The following is a 16,497-nucleotide window of genomic DNA, read 5'->3' on the forward strand; positions in this document are numbered from 1 at the left end:
GTTGCATTTTACCATTTTTTATCCCTTCAATTAATTAATTAGAAGGAAACGTTTTTCTTATTTTTTGTGTTGGATTAGAATGGATGATCAACAAACAAACTGCAATTCTTCTGTCGACATTAAGCAGGTTTTTGGTGTTGTCTACTGTATTTTTAAATCCTGATTATTTGATATCTTGCTTTAGGAGTCCTTTTAATTAAGCCAAATAATTTTGCTTATTTTGTTCTTCTTTACTATATAATATTCATGTTCGTAATGTACTATATTTGTGTAATTTCCCCATGAAAACTCTGTTCATGGGAATTTTACACAAATATATATATATAGTGAAATGAAAAACAACTTTGGAATAATGTTTAACTTGTGTGGAAATTCCAAAACCAAAACAGAGGAGTATTTGTGCAAATCGAGTATAATGACGTTCTAGAATTTATACAATTTTGTGTGAAAATTAGGAATTGAAGAGAACATGTGCAAGAGGACGAAGAACCTCCACTTTCATGGCAACCATGGCATACATATGCTTGTTTTCTTGTTCTCGTTTGTTTTGTTTTGTTTTTTGTTAAAAATAAAAAAATAAAAATCACCTATAGGAGCTTTTTTTTATGAATAAATTGAACTTATAGTATAAGCTAGCAAACAAATACACTGTTTGTCGAGGCTTTGAAAAGGTTTACACGCTTAGCAAACTTTGTAACCATCGGATCGGCAATTTTCTAAGGCACGTCCATGTCCCCCAATTTTCTTGGTGCTCGAAACGCGTACGGGATATATTTTATGAAAACAACAAGTAATCGGATCAATCGCCCTTCTTCTATAGTTTTCGTCTTCCCCTCCACTTGTTGTTGTTCCTCTTCTTCTTAAGGACTTATTTCTGCACAATTTATTCACCTGATATTATGGCCGTAAGTTATTTTCTGTTTTTAGTATTGAAATTCTTACTGTATATTATACTTTATTCAGTATTACAATTTGCCTTATAGCTACTAACTGTATTTTTTTCATTTTTGAAGAAATTGATCATGATTTGTATATATATTATGATTTTAGGGCCATATATTAGATTAATTCATACCGTAAAGGAGGTTTTTGAATTGATAAATGCTGACAATCTTTGTTGATTGATCCTAATTAGAAAATCTTTGATGCTATCCAATGTTTGACTAAAATCATATTGAATTTTATTTTTAGGAAATTGTCTAAAATGATCAATTTTCAAATCTCAATTGTAAAGTGATCAGTTTCAGTGTCTTGTCAATATTTGATTGCTATATTTGGTCAGTCATTGATTATTAATTTGTTGATATTTGGTTTTTGTGTCGTTTGATCTTTAATTTTGACTAGCAGTTCAACAATTGTGATATAATGTTTTATCATTTTAGTCAAGATCCCTTGATTTTTATGTCGTTGGATCTTTAATTTTTTGACTAGTAGTTCAACAATCGTGATATAAAGTTTTATCATTTTAGTCAAGTTTCCTTGATTCTTTATATGAGAATAATTTGAAAACTTATTTACAACGCCATCGCTGTTGACGATGCAAACCACACACTATCATGTGTTTTAACTTCTTATATAACGTTGGGCGAATTGTACAGAATATAATTACAATGTCATCTCGATTCATGGAAGTCCTCGTGGAAGATTTTTGTTGTTGTAAGAAACAATATTAAAAAGATTAATTTGTTGCAGAAAAAAACCCATGTCCCAAAGTTTGGGGACTGGGACAGTGACAACATATCATACACTGCATGTTTTGAAAGTGCTCGTAAAAATGGAGTGAAGGGAAATCCAAATGATCCCGAAGACAACCCAGAGGCCTTCAAGAGCATGCTCAAGTCCTCCGCCGCACAACCTGCTTACATATCCACGAGTTCGAGCAGCAAACCACGAACCTCAAGCGAAAAAGTACGCCAAACTGAAGGAGACAATAGCCACCGTGCGCATCAGCGACATGGCATTGCGCATGAGCATAGGGTTTCTGGAGGGAGCCGCAAGAGTTACACATCGGAGTCTGGCAGCGAAAGGAGCAACTCTGATTATTCGCTCTTGCAGCAACAACCGAGACGCCTCCGTGAGAGATCTGATAGAAAAAGTAGCTTGGCTTCCTCAGGAAGTGATCGTAGTCATAGCGCTTCCAATTCCCAGAGCAAGCCTAAAAGTACTGGCAGTAGCACTCATCAGTCCAGTAATCATATTCAACACGATACTGTAAGTTCTCTTCATTTTTCTCTCTACAGTAACGGATTGATAAAACCTTGTCACTGTCAAATGGTGTTATCAATCCGTTAATGTCATAAAACACATATCAATTTACTAATGTTATACCTTATTTTTATGTAACATAGTACTTATCGTCAACTGTTATATTATAGCTCGTAAATTGTGATCGTCCCACTTACATAGAATTCATTGCTAAAGTATGCAAGATTTGTAATGTGACAGCATACTAGAGTAGCTTCAATACCCAAATTTGGGGATTGGGATGAAGAAGATCCCCAATCTGGTGAAGGTTTTACTTACATATTTGAACGAGTGAAAGAAGAAAAGAAAACTGCATCAAAGTTCCCAAATGTGCCTCAGCAAGCACGCAACAATCTCAACAGCGCAAATAAAAGTGGAAAATCGCCTTCCAAATCAAAGGTAATTTTGCGGCCAAACAAAGTATCGTAATTACATATTCTCAACAGTTTAAAATTTCATCGACAAATTACTGTTAATACATAAATTTTCCTTATGTTCTTGCGCAGAGTTGGTGCTGCATATTTTCAAGTAAATAGGGCAATGACATTGAGATGATCATGCTTTGGTCCTTTTATGGCAAGATAAAGAAACTCAATTATTCTCTAGTTTCTCTGAGACCGGACAGTTTATTATTTTTTTCTTTTTTTTTAATGAAAATTTCGTCGTCGTTACTGAGTAATTAGTAATTGTTCATTTTTTATGCAACAATTATTCCTTATTGTTATGTGTTTAATTTTCTTTGGTTATGTTATGATTTCATGTGCGTAATATTTATGTTGATAAAGAATTTCTTGCATTCTATTTTGTTAATGTAAGTATTTTTTTTTTTTTTTGTTGGAAGAATTAATGGAAGTATATTTGAATCGAGTTTGTTTACAGTAGAGTTGCTATTCAAAGTTTTTTTTTTTTAAAACATGAAGTACTTTGATCTAAAGAAATATTTGACGCTGCATTAACGTTTTAAAAATCATACAATCAACCTTATTTAGTGAGATAAAATTTTATTGATGTTGTTTTGAAAAATTATTATCCAACAAAATAAAAAGTAATCGAAATTAAATGGCGCTCGAAATTAAAGTTCAAAACTTCAAATTATGTTATTGTTCGTCGTTACCCAAATTCAAAATTATGGTAGGTCAGAATGCCCTACAAGAGGCCCCATCATCTCATATTGTGCTCCATTACGCCAACGGCCCGATTATATCCCGTCGAGCCCCGATGGGGCCCACTTTCAATATCCAGCTCCATCACCATGATTTTCACATCGCCCAACCGTTAAAAGTCAATCAAAATCATGCGTGTCGCTCCACAGCGACCCTGGCCCCCCACGACCCCAATGCGACGCCGTTTGCCATTGCCTTGGAAATAAAAACCCAAGCGCCAAAAGCTGTTACGAAAACAGAGAAAATTCACTCACACTCTCTCTCTCCCTCTTCCCCCCCCTCTCTCTCTTGTTTTCAAATTTCTGAGTGAAGTTCCTCCTGTTTTCGTCCGAATGGAGATTGGATCGGGTCCGACCGGTGTGTGCCCGAAAGAGCATCAGAAGATTTACCAGGAGTGGTTCAACTTGGTTGATTCCGGTGAAATATGTTATCCTCTTTTTCTTTCGCAAATTTTTGATTAAAAGTTTGGTTTTGAACTTCTGATCGGTTGCCTGTTAATCGTATTGCTCTGATTGTTAGATGGCGATGGCCGTATTACTGGAAACGAAGCCACCAAGTTCTTCGCCATGTCGAAGCTTTCTCGAGAAGAACTCAAGCAGGTTTTCATTCTTTTGCGATAGCAGGCTCATAGTTTTCTTTATTTATAGGGATTGCTTATGTAGAAGTCACTTTTGCTCATAAGTGCTTTTGGTAAAAACACTTTGAAATTTTTATAAAAGTCTAAATACTTATTTGAAAGCACATTACTGGTGCTCAGAAGCACTTCTATATATTGTGTCAATCACAGTCAAAAGTGGTTTTGGTTGTGAGAAATGAAAATGCTTTTCTCTCTTCCGTAAATAGTACCGAAACTATTATGTTCGACTAGGAAAGTATGATTGTATGGTTTTGCCCTCAGATCGATATGATTGGAAGTTAATTTGATTGTGTTTGGGATTAGGTATGATTGTTTGGAACTCACCTTTTGTTTTCTCATTTATCATTCAAGGTTTGGGCGATTGCTGACACGAAACGACAGGGATTTTTGGGGTTTTCAGAGTTCATTACTGCAATGCAGGTTGTGCATGATTTTTGGGATGTATTTCTTGATTAGTGTATGCTTTATTAGCTATTGAGAATTGTAATAGAATCTTACCCTCATGTGTGGTTGAATTTGGTAGATGATTTCCTTGGCACAAGAACATGAACTAAGCCCAGACGTCCTCAAAACCGCAGGCAAGAATCTCCATTTAATATCGTATTTTCTGTTTTCGTAACTATGGAAGAACCAACATATACATTTTATCTAGGTCTCATTCATTTTGTGCCTCAAGTTATTCATGTTCAATTGCAGTTGACTGGGAAAACATTAAACCTCCAGTTATAGAAGGTTTGGATGATTTGATAGCCGTGAGTGTCTTCCTTTTACCTCCCTTTTGATTTTATATCATACATTGTGACTTTCACTTACTATTTTCTCGATTCTGTACTGACAGAAAACCAAGAGTTTAACAACATATGGAGTTGAAGTAAATGGTTAGAAAAATCGATCCAACTTTTTTGGGAATGTACTTGTTATAATCTTGTACTGATTGTCTTCCTTGGCAATGATGTAGGAACCGCTCAATTTCAACCATCAGTTCAGCGGTTTGGTTCAAAATCAGCAAAGAAAGTAAGACCAGATATCCATTGTGCAATTGATTACTGCTGTATTTTTATACTCGTCGTATGTTTTTTCATGAATTAAACAATCTCCTTAACGAGTTTCTTTATTTATTTGATTGCAAGGAGTTAGTTTCTTCTGTATTCTAATTCATCGAATATTACATATTATCTTTTTTGTCATCTATAGATCAAACTGTTTTTACATATTTATGGAGGGATATGTTCTCCTTCCTTATTGGCTGACTATTTTAACATTTTTCTTCAGCTCCCTCCTAATGCTGTGACTTCTATCGTTGATGGCTTGAAGAGATTGTACAATGAGAAACTAAAGCCCTTGGAGCTTGCATATCGTTTCAACGATTTTGCCTCTCCATCGTTGGTGAGTGGATTTTCTATATGTTTTTGGATGTATAGTTCACCTCTTTATTCTTCATAGTGTGTTGGGGAATCAAATATCCTTTTGCTCTTCTTTGCACTGTTTCGTTTAGATAGTACATTTGCTAAACATATGGCTGATTTATTTCTTTGCAGACTAATAGTGATTTTGATGCTAAACCCATGGTCATGCTTTTGGGTCAGTATTCAACAGGGAAAACAACATTTATTAAACATTTGTTACGATGCGACTATCCAGGTTGGTTAAGGTATCTCCATTTTATTTTTGAAATGAATAATTGGCAACCTTAGCATTGAAGGGCTTAACATTCGCTTGTTGGAACAGGAGCTCACATTGGACCAGAACCTACTACAGATAGATTCGTTGTAGTGATGGTATAATTGCTAACCACCTGGTTTCCTTCTAAAAGTCTATCAAGTTTATCATTATTTCTTTGTACACTCTGAATTTTATATTGTATGTTAAATTTTTTTGGTAATTTCTAATTGTTGATCACAATTCGATTCTCAGTCTGGACCTGATGAGAGGAGTATTCCTGGAAATACTATAGCTGTTCATGCAGACATGCCTTTCAGTGGTCTAACAACTTTCGGAGGTGCATTTTTGTCAAAATTTGAGTGTTCACAAATGCCACATCCAGTGAGTTTTGAAATTTTTATAATCCTCTATTTGTATAGCATTTCCGTTGATTTTGTCACCATAATCTTCCTCTTGGAGTGTTTTAACCCTTTTTTTTTTTTTTTTTTTTTTTTTTTTTTTGTTATAGTTGCTAGATGAAATTACATTTGTGGACACCCCTGGAGTTCTATCTGGAGAAAAGCAACGAACACAAAGGAGCTACGATTTCACTGGTGCTATATCATGGTTTGCAGCAAAATGTGATGTCATTCTTCTTCTGTTTGATCCTCATAAGCTCGACATCAGCGACGAGTTTAAGCGTGTTATTTCATCTCTACGTGGTCATGATGACAAGATTCGAGTGGTCTTGAATAAAGCTGATCAAGTTGATACTCAACAAGTGAGATGCACCTCTATTTTATATTGCATTCATTATACTTTTGTTGAAAGCAAAATTTCAAGTTATTAACTTTTCGTTTATACACTGAAGCTGATGAGAGTTTATGGGGCACTGATGTGGTCGCTTGGAAAAGTTTTGAATACTCCGGAGGTTGTGCGTGTTTATATCGGGTAGGCTTTCTTTTTTCCAATTTGTCAATTCTTTGGGATTGTTTTCGATGTGTAATTGATCTTGATCGAATATTGGTATTTCTTCATGGCTTTGCAGCTCATTCAATGATAAGCCTGTCAATGAAGGAGTTGTTGGCCCTATCGGTAAAGAACTGTTTGAAAAAGAACAAGATGACCTCCTATCCGATCTGGTTGATATACCGAAGAAAGCATGTGATCGCCGGGTAAGATTATATGCTTCCCATTTCGATCTTTCTTGATTTTGTTTTGGTTGATATACGAAAGAAGGCTTGGTTGCTCTTCTTGCGCGCATTGCGTTTGAATCCCAAAATCTATTACTTCGTATGTTGCAGATCAATGAATTTGTAAAACGTGCTAGAGCTGCTAAAATTCATGCCTACATAATGAGTCATCTGAAGAAAGAGATGCCTGCTGTGATGGGAAAATCTAAGGCTCAGCGAAAACTCATCGATAACCTCGAGGAAGAATTTGCAAAGGTATATCGATTCTTAAACAACACTCCTCGATCTTTAAATCTGTATCTTTGGAAGCATGCTTACTCTGCTGGTTAATTTTTCCAAAAAAAACAGGTTCAGAGGGACTTCCATTTACCGGCTGGCGACTTTCCAGACGTGGAGCACTTTCGGGAGGTGTTGGGCGGCTACAGCATCGATAAATTCGACAAGTTGAAGCCGAAAATGATTCAAGCTGTGGATGACATGCTTGGCTATGACATACCTGAGCTCCTGAAGAAATTCAGAAATCCCTACAATTGATAGAGATTAATATTTGATTGTTGCTGTTTATTTTTAGTTGAGTACTTTTGAGAGATTGCATTCTTCATGGGTATGGAAGAGATGGTTTGAGGTTAATAATCAAAGTTTTAACCTTTCTTAAGCTAAATAATCATTAGCTTGAAATATTGTTAAAAAGGAGAATTTAAACTTGGACGTTATAACCAACATGACTAATAACGTTTTGTTGTAGTAAATTAAATAATTACTATAGGCTTGTTTGAAAATGTTCAGGGAAATTGATTTTGAAGAAGAAACGTATATGTACTTCTTGCAATAAGTATTTTAGTGTTTTTTGATAATCAACTGAAATTTTTATTGAAATTTGATTTCAAAAATATTTTTATCAAAATTGCTTTTAGTAGTTATTTAAAATACAATTGCGAACGAGTCCATATGTAATTAGTTTCTTAATCGCTCAGCGTGGCAATAATTGTCAAGAGAGGATCTTGGAAATCTTTTAATTATATTCGTTCATTGTATATTATGCGATCAGTTTTTGTTAGTATTGTTTATAGTAAATTTTAAATAAAAAAATTTATAATAATTTTTTACTATACGATGTACAATAAACTAATTTGAGTATCCTAAAATCCCCATAAAAAAGATTCGGCGAGAATCGCACTCGTAATTGTCAGTAAATACAAAAAAGGGCAGAAGGCTTTGCTTAGCTAAATAAACAAGTCCGTCTGGTTTACGGAGAAACCCAAGAAAAATGGAGAAATCGAAGATTGGGAGGAGGTTCGAAGGCAAAGTAGCGATTGTGACGGCATCCACTCAGGGCATCGGGTTCGGCATCGCCGAGCGCCTCGGTTTGGAAGGCGCCTCCGTCGTCATCTCATCCCGCAAGCAGGTCAGTCTCCGACACTCATCAATTCTTCTGAAAGAATCTTAGACTTTGTTCTTCAATTTTAGTTAAATTTGATTTCTTTCGGGTTTCTGTGGAAATTGGGATCGAAAAATGAACCCCTGAATTTCGTTATGTCTTGTTGCTGAAAATGAAATTAAATGTTTCGGACGGCTTCTGGATAAAAGTGCTTTCTCACCGCCGAAAGCACTTCTGACTACGTTTGCGAGAAGTATTGCACCAAGCGCGTTTAAGAAAATTTCTATATGTTTTTAATAAAAGCATTCTATATCGTAAGTGCTTTCTACAGAAGCAGTCCGACACGAACATTTAGCTTCTTAAAATGGAGAAGTTTTAGATGTTTTTTCCCACCCATTTCCGGGGAAAATGAAGAGAGGAAGAATTAGTGAAATATTGCATACCATGAACTTCAATCAATCTAAATCGTACATGTTTGAATCACAAATTTTGCTTCTTTTGCTATCTTCCATAAGCAGCAAGTGGTAATTGAGTTTTATGCTGTTTTTTAATGGTTGTGATGGGGCAAATATTTTTTCGTGCTTGATCAAATTGTTCCAGAAAAACGTTGATGAAGCAGTTGAGAAACTTAAAGCTCAAGGAATTGAAGCGTTGGGAGTCGTGTGCCACGTTTCAAATGAGCAACAAAGGAAGAATCTCATCAACAAGACTGTGCAGGTAAGAACATTTGTTGAATCCATGATTTTTTGTGTCTACTATCGAAGCAAGACGGGAAATACACATCCAAAAGCTGGTAGATATAGTAGACTGCTACGATGTCATAATGAATTATACTTGATTAAAACCTCTGATCTAACTCACCTTCGAAAGGAGATGATCTCTGTTTCTCATAAACAATCACTTTCTCCGTCTCAATGATTCTTCAATGCCATTTTACTAAACGATGAATTTTACTGGTTTGTTTGCAGAAATATGGAAAAATAGATGTGGTAGTATCAAATGCAGCTGCCAATCCATCAGTTGACCCCATATTGCAAACCCAAGAATCTGTGCTTGACAAGCTATGGGAAATCAACGTCAAAGCTACTATACTTCTTCTCAAGGTAAAATGTCATAGGAAGACATGATTGAGCAGTCATGAGCTCTTTTCTGATGGAAATTTTCTGCTTGATCCTTAAACAGTTGCTGAGATAAACTTTTATATGACTTATTTTGTCCTCTCCTCACATTTTCGATGTGCATAAATGTCTGGTGTAGTATGCTAGGTTATAGTATTAGATTATTTTTGCAGGATGCGTCGCCGCACTTGACAAAGGGTTCTTCTGTTGTTATCATTTCCTCAATTGCTGGCTACAATCCACCAGGAGCTGCCATGGCTATGTATGGGGTCACTAAAACAGCCCTTCTTGGGCTAACCAAGGTATGTAGGTGGTTCATGTCTTATGCCGTTTGTTTCTTCTACTCCAGAAGCCACACATTTTCTTCTTCTCATTCTTTGCTGGTCTTGTTTTAGGCCCTTGCTGGTGATATGGCGCCAGATACACGCGTAAATTGTGTTGCTCCGGGTTTTGTTCCTACAAACTTTGCTTCATACATTACAGAAAATGATGCTGTGGTAAGTATATACATGCATATATACAGTTCCTTTACAACGGATCTTGGGTAAAGGGCTTTCACCTTCGTGGTTGACTGAACTCGAATGGTATTTTGTTGCAGAGGAAGTCCCTCGAGGAGAACACGTTGCTCAAGAGGCTCGGCACCACTGGAGACATGGCTGCTGCCGCTGCCTTTTTGGCATCTGATGATGCTTCTTACATAACAGGAGAAACTATAGTCGTGGCAGGAGGGATGCCCTCTCGACTCTAATTCCCTTCTTTATCGACATGTTCTTTGCTCTAATCACTACAAGAACAGATGTTTTTCATAATTGGCATTAGACCTTGAAGTAAATATCAATAAGATTCACTGCTATTGATTTTCGACTTTAATTTTCGCTATCTCATAATGTACGGTCATTCTTTCCAATCTGATATCGAAAAATATGAAGGAAAACTAATGAAAAGGGTTTGAAAATTTTGAGTTTTAACGATAAGGACAAAATAAAGGATAAAATGAATAGTACCAGGATTGATTTTTTAATGTAAAAATGTGGTTTTTCGTTAAAGTAAACAATACCAGGAGTTTTTCGTTAAAATTTCCAAAATATAATAATGCATATAAATCTCACAACGGAGCGTAATTTTTGCATTTACAATCTTTGATACGAACATTACAACAACAATAACAAAACGTCATCCCACTGAGGTCAGCTGTATGAATCTTAGAAGGCCACTGTGCTTGTTTTTGCACTAAAGTCCTCTGGCACGAAACATTAACACTATACAATCCCATGCTAAAAAGAATATCAACATTACTCTTCTTGTCACAAACAATACATATTACAGGATGAAATACAAATACACGAGAACAAAAAAGGAAACCACAGAAACCCTAGGTACTACTTTTTGTACTAAAATGGAGCATCAGATGAAAGTCAAGAAAGGCAGCCGGAACCCCTTTGGGCACACTATGAAGCTATGACATATGTACATGAAATCAGAGCATCCAGATTTCCGACGAACAGAACATCCAGATTTCCGACGTTACATCATCTACAAACTTCTTCAAAAGGGTAGTAGTAGAGCCTTGTTGCCCTATTACATTACTTCCTTCACAGTATCTTCAGTCTTTCTGAACTGCATCTTTAGGCTTACATACACTTAACCGCGAAAGGAAAGAACAGACCAGTTGTTGTGTGGTTTTTTCCTTCGGTTTCAGCCTTCATATTTTCACATGCCAAACCCATTTCTAAACAAAACTATCACGGAACTGAATATATCTACACAGGAACCACATCAGCATTCTGATTATCATCGCATGTCAGAATGAGACCGTCAACATAGGTTGGGAGAAGGCAGCGAAACCATTGAAAGCCTGTTGAGACAGGCTCCGTTGGAGGGACAATCATGACCACATTATCGTGGCGTCTGACAACCCCCATCACACTTACAGTGCTGCCCTCTTTAATATACCTGACGAAGAAGAAACACTCTTAAAATCCTATAAATTGTAAACGCCAGAACCTCACAATTTGTATGATCATGCACAAAGTATGACTAGACAAAAAAACTGCAGCATACCCTTCTTTGAGACGCATTATGCGGTAATCAGCAGAGAGGTTGCGTTCACCAAGCCAGCGCAAAAAACTTGGAGACAGCTCTCTGTTTTCCTTTGTCACATCCACCACAGTTGCTGGTTTTACGAATGGGGCAACCTTGGCTCCATAGCCAGCTTTCACTAATGCTCTTAAACCCGATTGGAAGTCTGATAAGTAGAAGTCAGACACATATTTCTGTTCAAAAGAAACATAAAATTAGTTTTTAAAATTCCAGCCTGATTGAAATCTTTGCACAAAGAATTGCATATGCATTCTTTTTTGTGGTGTAAAACATTTACAAAAGACAAAGCAATGGTGTTCATATCTATATACATGTATGTAACTACTAGGTTTCACTTCTCAGAGCCCTGTCAGATCGGTGAGTGCATTAGTTACAAATCTTTATCACAAATCATCGTCGGCCAAACTTTGACACTGAACGCAACTAAGGGCACATAAGCACAAATATTCTGACAACTAACCTCTGAATGTCTAGATTTTTTATTCTCTGACTTGTGCACACAGCATCCCTTAGATTCACACAACTCTGTGGAAACATATACACACCTAGGTACTCTTTGGTAGGACGATTCCAACGGAATACTGCCACAGGTAACAACCTACATGCAGAAATATCCACATATATTACCACGATATGAAACACAAGCATAGAAGAATAAAACCAAACCATCATACTAGAATAAAAGAGCTACTACTATGGTGACATCCAAGATTGTTTCACATTTTTTGCATGGCGACATTTTAATCAACCCTAATCTACATGGAGGGAGATTAAACTCGAGTGATGAGTGCAAAGGGGCAGACACACTGTCACTGCCAACTGACCTAATCCGCTTCTGCAATATTGTTTTACTTTTAACTTCTCTGCTAGTGATAAATGTAATTCCTAGGTCGTACCAAATGCCCGTATATCTACAATACACAATTGGAAACATTCCAATTGACTGTGATAATCCAACCTCCTTACATTAGCCTTTGTCAAAATCAAACAATTGACCCAGAATGTCTTCAACGCAAAACTATAAATGTTGCATTAAACAAAAGGCTTAAATATAGTAGCTACCTGCATAAATGGGGTTAAATCACATAAAAATACTTGCAAGAGAAAAGGTAATTGTATTGCAAGCGGCTCAAGCAAGGTCATTCTCTGGCATAAATAACTTGTACTCAAAACACAATTCTTAATTACCTATTTAATACAAAATTTAGAAAGTTGGAAGAGTGAATTAAAAGAACAAATGAAAATAAGTAAAACATTAAAAACTAAAAACCCTAACTTTGAAGGTTAGGTTTTCCTAATGCATTATACTTGTGGCATTCAAACTATAACGTATATCTAACATGCAATCTGTCTATGGCTTTCAGATAAAAATAAACATGCAAGACTCATTAAGTTTTGTGAAAAACGTTTGAAAAACCATGCAACCCTTAAAAGCGTGACATTCACCTTAAGTGAACTTACAATTATCAATCACAAGAAAGCATTAACCAATTTTAGGGTGATATTTCAACAAAAATTGCATCCAATTACTTGCCTAAACATCTTAATGGTAGCTAAGCATTAAAACATATACATAGTTTAAAATCAGTTATTGACACTTCAAAGCAAGCATGCATAACATCATATGTAAATTGAAAAGAAACTATATATTCATGCTAAGCTAGATAATTGGTAACTCATAGTCATAATTAAATATAAAAAATTATTAAGATGAAAATACAGGAAAAACACCCTTGTATAATGAAGTACAAATCATCAAGCTCTCTAAACCGAGTTCTCAAAGCAAAGTCGTGCATGAGAAACCATAAGGCTAAGACTCAGCTATAAATACCAAATCAATACAAATCCTACCTAAACCAAGTCACCCAACAAATCTGGAAAACTAAATAAAATAATAAAATTGAAAAATACATTCCTCATTTAACGGGTATTTGGACTGCACAGAAATTCGACCTTTTGACCGACCAAAGTAGTTTGAGTTCAGTCCCAAGAGATATCAATTGAAAGCTTGAGATGTTGTTTCCAACTTTATAGAAGGAAATTTCCTCCAAAAAAGTCATCTTGACAGACTTACGTCCAAACAATCTCAAAACGTCAATCTATCAGCACTGGGCATCTGACTTCATTTAATTGTCACGATCAAATGGCTAAGAATTACAGAAAATGATGGGATTTTGGAGTGATTCCATTTGAAGCCGATTCCTTAAGAAGTGAAGTTGATTATGTCAAATTTTCAGCCATTAATTCTTAACCTTGATTGTGACAATTAAATGGAGGCAAATACGAAGTGCTGGCAGACTGACGCTTTTGAATTGTTTGGACGCTAAGTTATTGAAGATGACATATTTTAGAAAAATTCCTTCTTCAAAGTTGAAGGGGGCATCTTAAGCTTTCCAACGCCAACTTGCATGCTTGATTTTATGCATATTTGGTTTGAAAATGTGTGACTTTCTGGCTACCCAGTTACCAAAGTAGAATATGAATGTATATTCTAGTTATATTATTTTATTTGGTTTTCCAGATTTATTGGGAGACCTATTTTTGGTAGGATTATGATTTTCTAGTTTTCTTTATATATAGCAAGTCTTGCCTTAGGGTTCAATACGTTTTGTTTCTTTTCTTGGAGAACTCGGACGAGGAGCTTTTGACAATTTGTTCTTTATACTACAAGGGTGTTTTCTATATTTTTGCAAATTTGCATGTGTTAACTCATAAGCTGGTATGACTATATAAGAGTGTTAATGGTGACGGCTACCCTAGTGCTTCTCACATTGATTTTCTCCCTAACGAAAGTTCTTTATATTAGCCTTTGTGGGGATCGACTTTAGTTGAGCCGTTTATATTACAGTAACATTAATATTGTTCTCTTAAAAATATTTCTACGTGATTTAACCCTGGTTTTGCCTTGGCCTATCATGAATATCTTTATGTAATTTAACCGTATTTATGGAGTGGGAAAAATCCTATCAATAATAAACTGGGAAAGTATCTAATTTAAATAGCAAGAGAACCCAATTATTTTAAGAGCGGGCAAGCAACTAAATAAATAAATATGAAAAAGGAAAGGAAAATCTGAGAGAGATGGGGAGAGTGATTACCCCAGTAACCTTGACGTACTGTCCGTCAATGGCACCTCTGAGCTCAGCATCTGGGTACCTCCTCACAAACCCTAGCAGCCCTTTTCTTCCCCAAACACAATTCCAGACAACAACCACCAGCACCGGCACCAGAAAGAGCGCCACCGCCACCAACATCACCCATTTCTTGACGGCCACCATCAGAAACCCACCCACCAGCAACCCCATTGCCGCCACCACCATGAACACCCAAACCGCCACTTTCGACACCCGAAACTCCACTTTCACCTCCTCGCTCAAAGTGGTCACCGACGAACCATACAGCACTTTGCTCATCGAGCCAGTGTGTTCCAGCTGACCGGACGACCTTCTGGCCCCGGAACTTAGTGGGCCCGAGCCCAACGGCCCGGAGGTGATAAGGCCAGTTACCTGGAGCTGTGGAGTCAAGGGGCCTGAGGATTTCTTAGAAATCTGACCGGAGTTGGGTCCCGATCGAACGGATCCGCTGTTGTGTTGGGAGGAGGAAGACGGGCGTGAGCCTGAGAGCTTGGAAAGAGGAGGAGGTCCGCTGGATGGGGCAGAAAGAGGATGATCGGCAATTTGGATGTCGAACATTTTGCCTAGCTCTCCAGATTTCTTCACATCACCGCCAGTGTATGGGACGGCGCGCGACGCCATTGTCGGTTGGCGCTCTTTTAGCTGCTGTTCGGGCCGGCCCGACACCACCAGCCCGCTGCTGAGCTGGTGAGATGGGATTCGACTGCTCATTTTTGGGGTTTTTACAGAGAGGAAGTAGCAGCAGCAGCTGCAGACGTTAGAGTTGCAAGTGAGGAGAGAGAGAGAGTGGCGTGTGGGTGTGAACGGTGATGGTGGGAGTTCGAGGGAGGAGGTGACTCAAATGACTGAAATGGGTCTGAGGTTTTGTGATAACGATGTGTGTGTCCGCTGTCTTCAGATGTCGATACAGCGATGTTACTCGATTGGGTTTTTCCCTATTTTGATGATGGCTCTTGTTATGCGCCCACCACACACTCACTCACCAAGTAGCCTTGGATTTTACCCTTTTACCCCCTCAATCTTTGTTGCCTAGCTCACCGACTCCACTCGATACTATATTATACCAAAGGTGGTAAAGTCTAAGTTAATATTAGCGACAGTCATTTATATATAAATTTGTAGGTACAGAGTTAGTTCCTAGGGCAATCTTACCAGGCCAAACGCACATTAGTAGTCGTAGTGGCAGTTTTTTCTTGCAATGTATTAACAGTTACGATCAACTCATGCGCATATGAATAGCATCGGATAATTCTTCTTGTAATGTATTAATTTGCGAATTCCACTAATGCTTGTTGTATAAGCAATGCATTGGTAGTCGTTGTGCTAGTCTTCTTACATTGCATTAAAAGTCAGAACCATCTCACACTAGCATGAGTAGTCATCCTAACAACACTATCACAATATATTAACGGTCAGAATCAACTCACATGTAATAAACGATTCACTACAACATTGTTCTACATCAAATAGTCCATATGATATTGATCTCTAACAACCATACTCTTGGTCAAGTTTCCACCAAGAATAGCAAATTTATTTATTTATTTATTTTGAGATCAAAGAATAACAAGTCATTACCAACCTTAATTTTCGAAAAGGGTAATTTGGTAATTTCATGTTACGGTGGGCCAAAACCAGACATAGGAATTGGAATCGATAGTTTGTCATGGCCGTAAAGCTTCTCCCCTTTTTCTTTTGCAAGGGATTCTCTTCCTCTATGCTTGCAATTGCGTCCTTATTTGGAAAGTAGGTTTGTTTGCTGTATCTTTTTCTAATTACGCTACCTGTGGCTTAGTACTTTGTAGTAGCTTTGCATCTTTCCGTCCTTTATTCTTTAGTCTTCTTCAAGATTAAAGTTTGCTTTTAGGACGGTAAAATTGGTCTGAGCT

The 16,497-nt window shown here is 37.0% G+C and overlaps 4 protein-coding genes across 5 annotated transcripts; 3 read left to right on the plus strand and 1 right to left on the minus strand.

The window, feature by feature from the left end:
* Positions 1-899: 899 nt before the first annotated feature.
* LOC137728635 (RPM1-interacting protein 4-like) lies at positions 900-2,867 on the plus strand. Its single transcript, XM_068467366.2, has 4 exons — positions 900-905; positions 1,693-2,211; positions 2,446-2,643; positions 2,751-2,867. Exons 1-4 carry the CDS (start codon positions 900-902, stop codon positions 2,778-2,780), a joined length of 753 nt encoding a protein of 250 aa, XP_068323467.2. The 3' UTR covers positions 2,781-2,867.
* Positions 2,868-3,528: 661 nt separating this feature from the next.
* LOC137730274 (EH domain-containing protein 2) lies at positions 3,529-7,539 on the plus strand. Its single transcript, XM_068469335.2, has 16 exons — positions 3,529-3,824; positions 3,927-4,006; positions 4,396-4,464; positions 4,568-4,622; positions 4,741-4,796; positions 4,883-4,922; positions 5,003-5,058; positions 5,317-5,430; positions 5,583-5,685; positions 5,773-5,822; positions 5,959-6,087; positions 6,215-6,466; positions 6,557-6,636; positions 6,734-6,860; positions 6,990-7,133; positions 7,227-7,539. The coding sequence occupies exons 1-16, from the start codon at positions 3,740-3,742 to the stop codon at positions 7,410-7,412; spliced, it is 1,626 nt and encodes a 541-aa protein (XP_068325436.2). The 5' UTR covers positions 3,529-3,739; the 3' UTR covers positions 7,413-7,539.
* Positions 7,540-7,926: 387 nt separating this feature from the next.
* LOC137728984 (tropinone reductase-like 3) lies at positions 7,927-10,244 on the plus strand. The gene is made up of 6 exons (XM_068467801.2): positions 7,927-8,283; positions 8,857-8,973; positions 9,225-9,359; positions 9,548-9,676; positions 9,770-9,871; positions 9,973-10,244. The coding sequence occupies exons 1-6, from the start codon at positions 8,146-8,148 to the stop codon at positions 10,120-10,122; spliced, it is 771 nt and encodes a 256-aa protein (XP_068323902.1). The 5' UTR covers positions 7,927-8,145; the 3' UTR covers positions 10,123-10,244.
* Positions 10,245-10,646: 402 nt separating this feature from the next.
* On the minus strand, positions 10,647-15,568 carry LOC137729220 (protein SHOU4-like). Of its 2 annotated transcripts, XM_068468081.2 has the most exons (4): positions 14,573-15,568; positions 11,935-12,072; positions 11,436-11,647; positions 10,647-11,327 (listed from the first exon to the last, which is right to left on the minus strand). In XM_068468081.2, exons 1-4 carry the CDS (start codon positions 15,317-15,319, stop codon positions 11,135-11,137), a joined length of 1,290 nt encoding a protein of 429 aa, XP_068324182.2. In that variant the 5' UTR covers positions 15,320-15,568; the 3' UTR covers positions 10,647-11,134. The 2 variants fall into 2 exon arrangements, with proteins under 2 accessions (XP_068324182.2, XP_068324183.2); XM_068468082.2 differs by lacking the exon at positions 11,935-12,072 and having other exon boundaries at positions 14,573-15,561.
* Between the last annotated feature and the right edge of the window lie 929 nt (positions 15,569-16,497).

The sequence above is a fragment of the Pyrus communis genome, chromosome 10 (genome assembly GCF_041283825.1).
Source record: "Pyrus communis isolate YQ-2024b chromosome 10, ASM4128382v1, whole genome shotgun sequence".
NCBI classification, from domain to species: domain Eukaryota; kingdom Viridiplantae; phylum Streptophyta; class Magnoliopsida; order Rosales; family Rosaceae; genus Pyrus; species Pyrus communis.

What these genes read in the sequence shown, in the direction of transcription:
- LOC137730274 (XM_068469335.2), top strand. Translation starts at nt 3,740, where the DNA reads ATGGAGATTGGATCGGGTCCGACCGGTGTGTGCCCGAAAGAGCATCAG. An exon ending in GTTCAACTTGGTTGATTCCG is followed by an intron (nt 3,825 to 3,926) that starts GTGAAATATGTT and finishes TCTGATTGTTAG; the next exon opens with ATGGCGATGGCCGTATTACT. An exon ending in GTTTGGATGATTTGATAGCC is followed by an intron (nt 4,797 to 4,882) that starts GTGAGTGTCTTC and finishes CTGTACTGACAG; the next exon opens with AAAACCAAGAGTTTAACAAC.
- LOC137729220 (XM_068468081.2), bottom strand. Translation starts at nt 15,319, where the DNA reads ATGAGCAGTCGAATCCCATCTCACCAGCTCAGCAGCGGGCTGGTGGTG. An exon ending in AAAAATCTAGACATTCAGAG is followed by an intron (nt 11,648 to 11,934) that starts GTTAGTTGTCAG and finishes TCTTTTGAACAG; the next exon opens with AAATATGTGTCTGACTTCTA. An exon ending in ATAATGCGTCTCAAAGAAGG is followed by an intron (nt 11,328 to 11,435) that starts GTATGCTGCAGT and finishes CTTCTTCGTCAG; the next exon opens with GTATATTAAAGAGGGCAGCA.
- LOC137728635 (XM_068467366.2), top strand. An exon ending in ATCATATTCAACACGATACT is followed by an intron (nt 2,212 to 2,445) that starts GTAAGTTCTCTT and finishes GTAATGTGACAG; the next exon opens with CATACTAGAGTAGCTTCAAT. An exon ending in AATCGCCTTCCAAATCAAAG is followed by an intron (nt 2,644 to 2,750) that starts GTAATTTTGCGG and finishes GTTCTTGCGCAG; the next exon opens with AGTTGGTGCTGCATATTTTC.
- LOC137728984 (XM_068467801.2), top strand. Translation starts at nt 8,146, where the DNA reads ATGGAGAAATCGAAGATTGGGAGGAGGTTCGAAGGCAAAGTAGCGATT. An exon ending in TCATCAACAAGACTGTGCAG is followed by an intron (nt 8,974 to 9,224) that starts GTAAGAACATTT and finishes GTTTGTTTGCAG; the next exon opens with AAATATGGAAAAATAGATGT. An exon ending in TTACAGAAAATGATGCTGTG is followed by an intron (nt 9,872 to 9,972) that starts GTAAGTATATAC and finishes ATTTTGTTGCAG; the next exon opens with AGGAAGTCCCTCGAGGAGAA.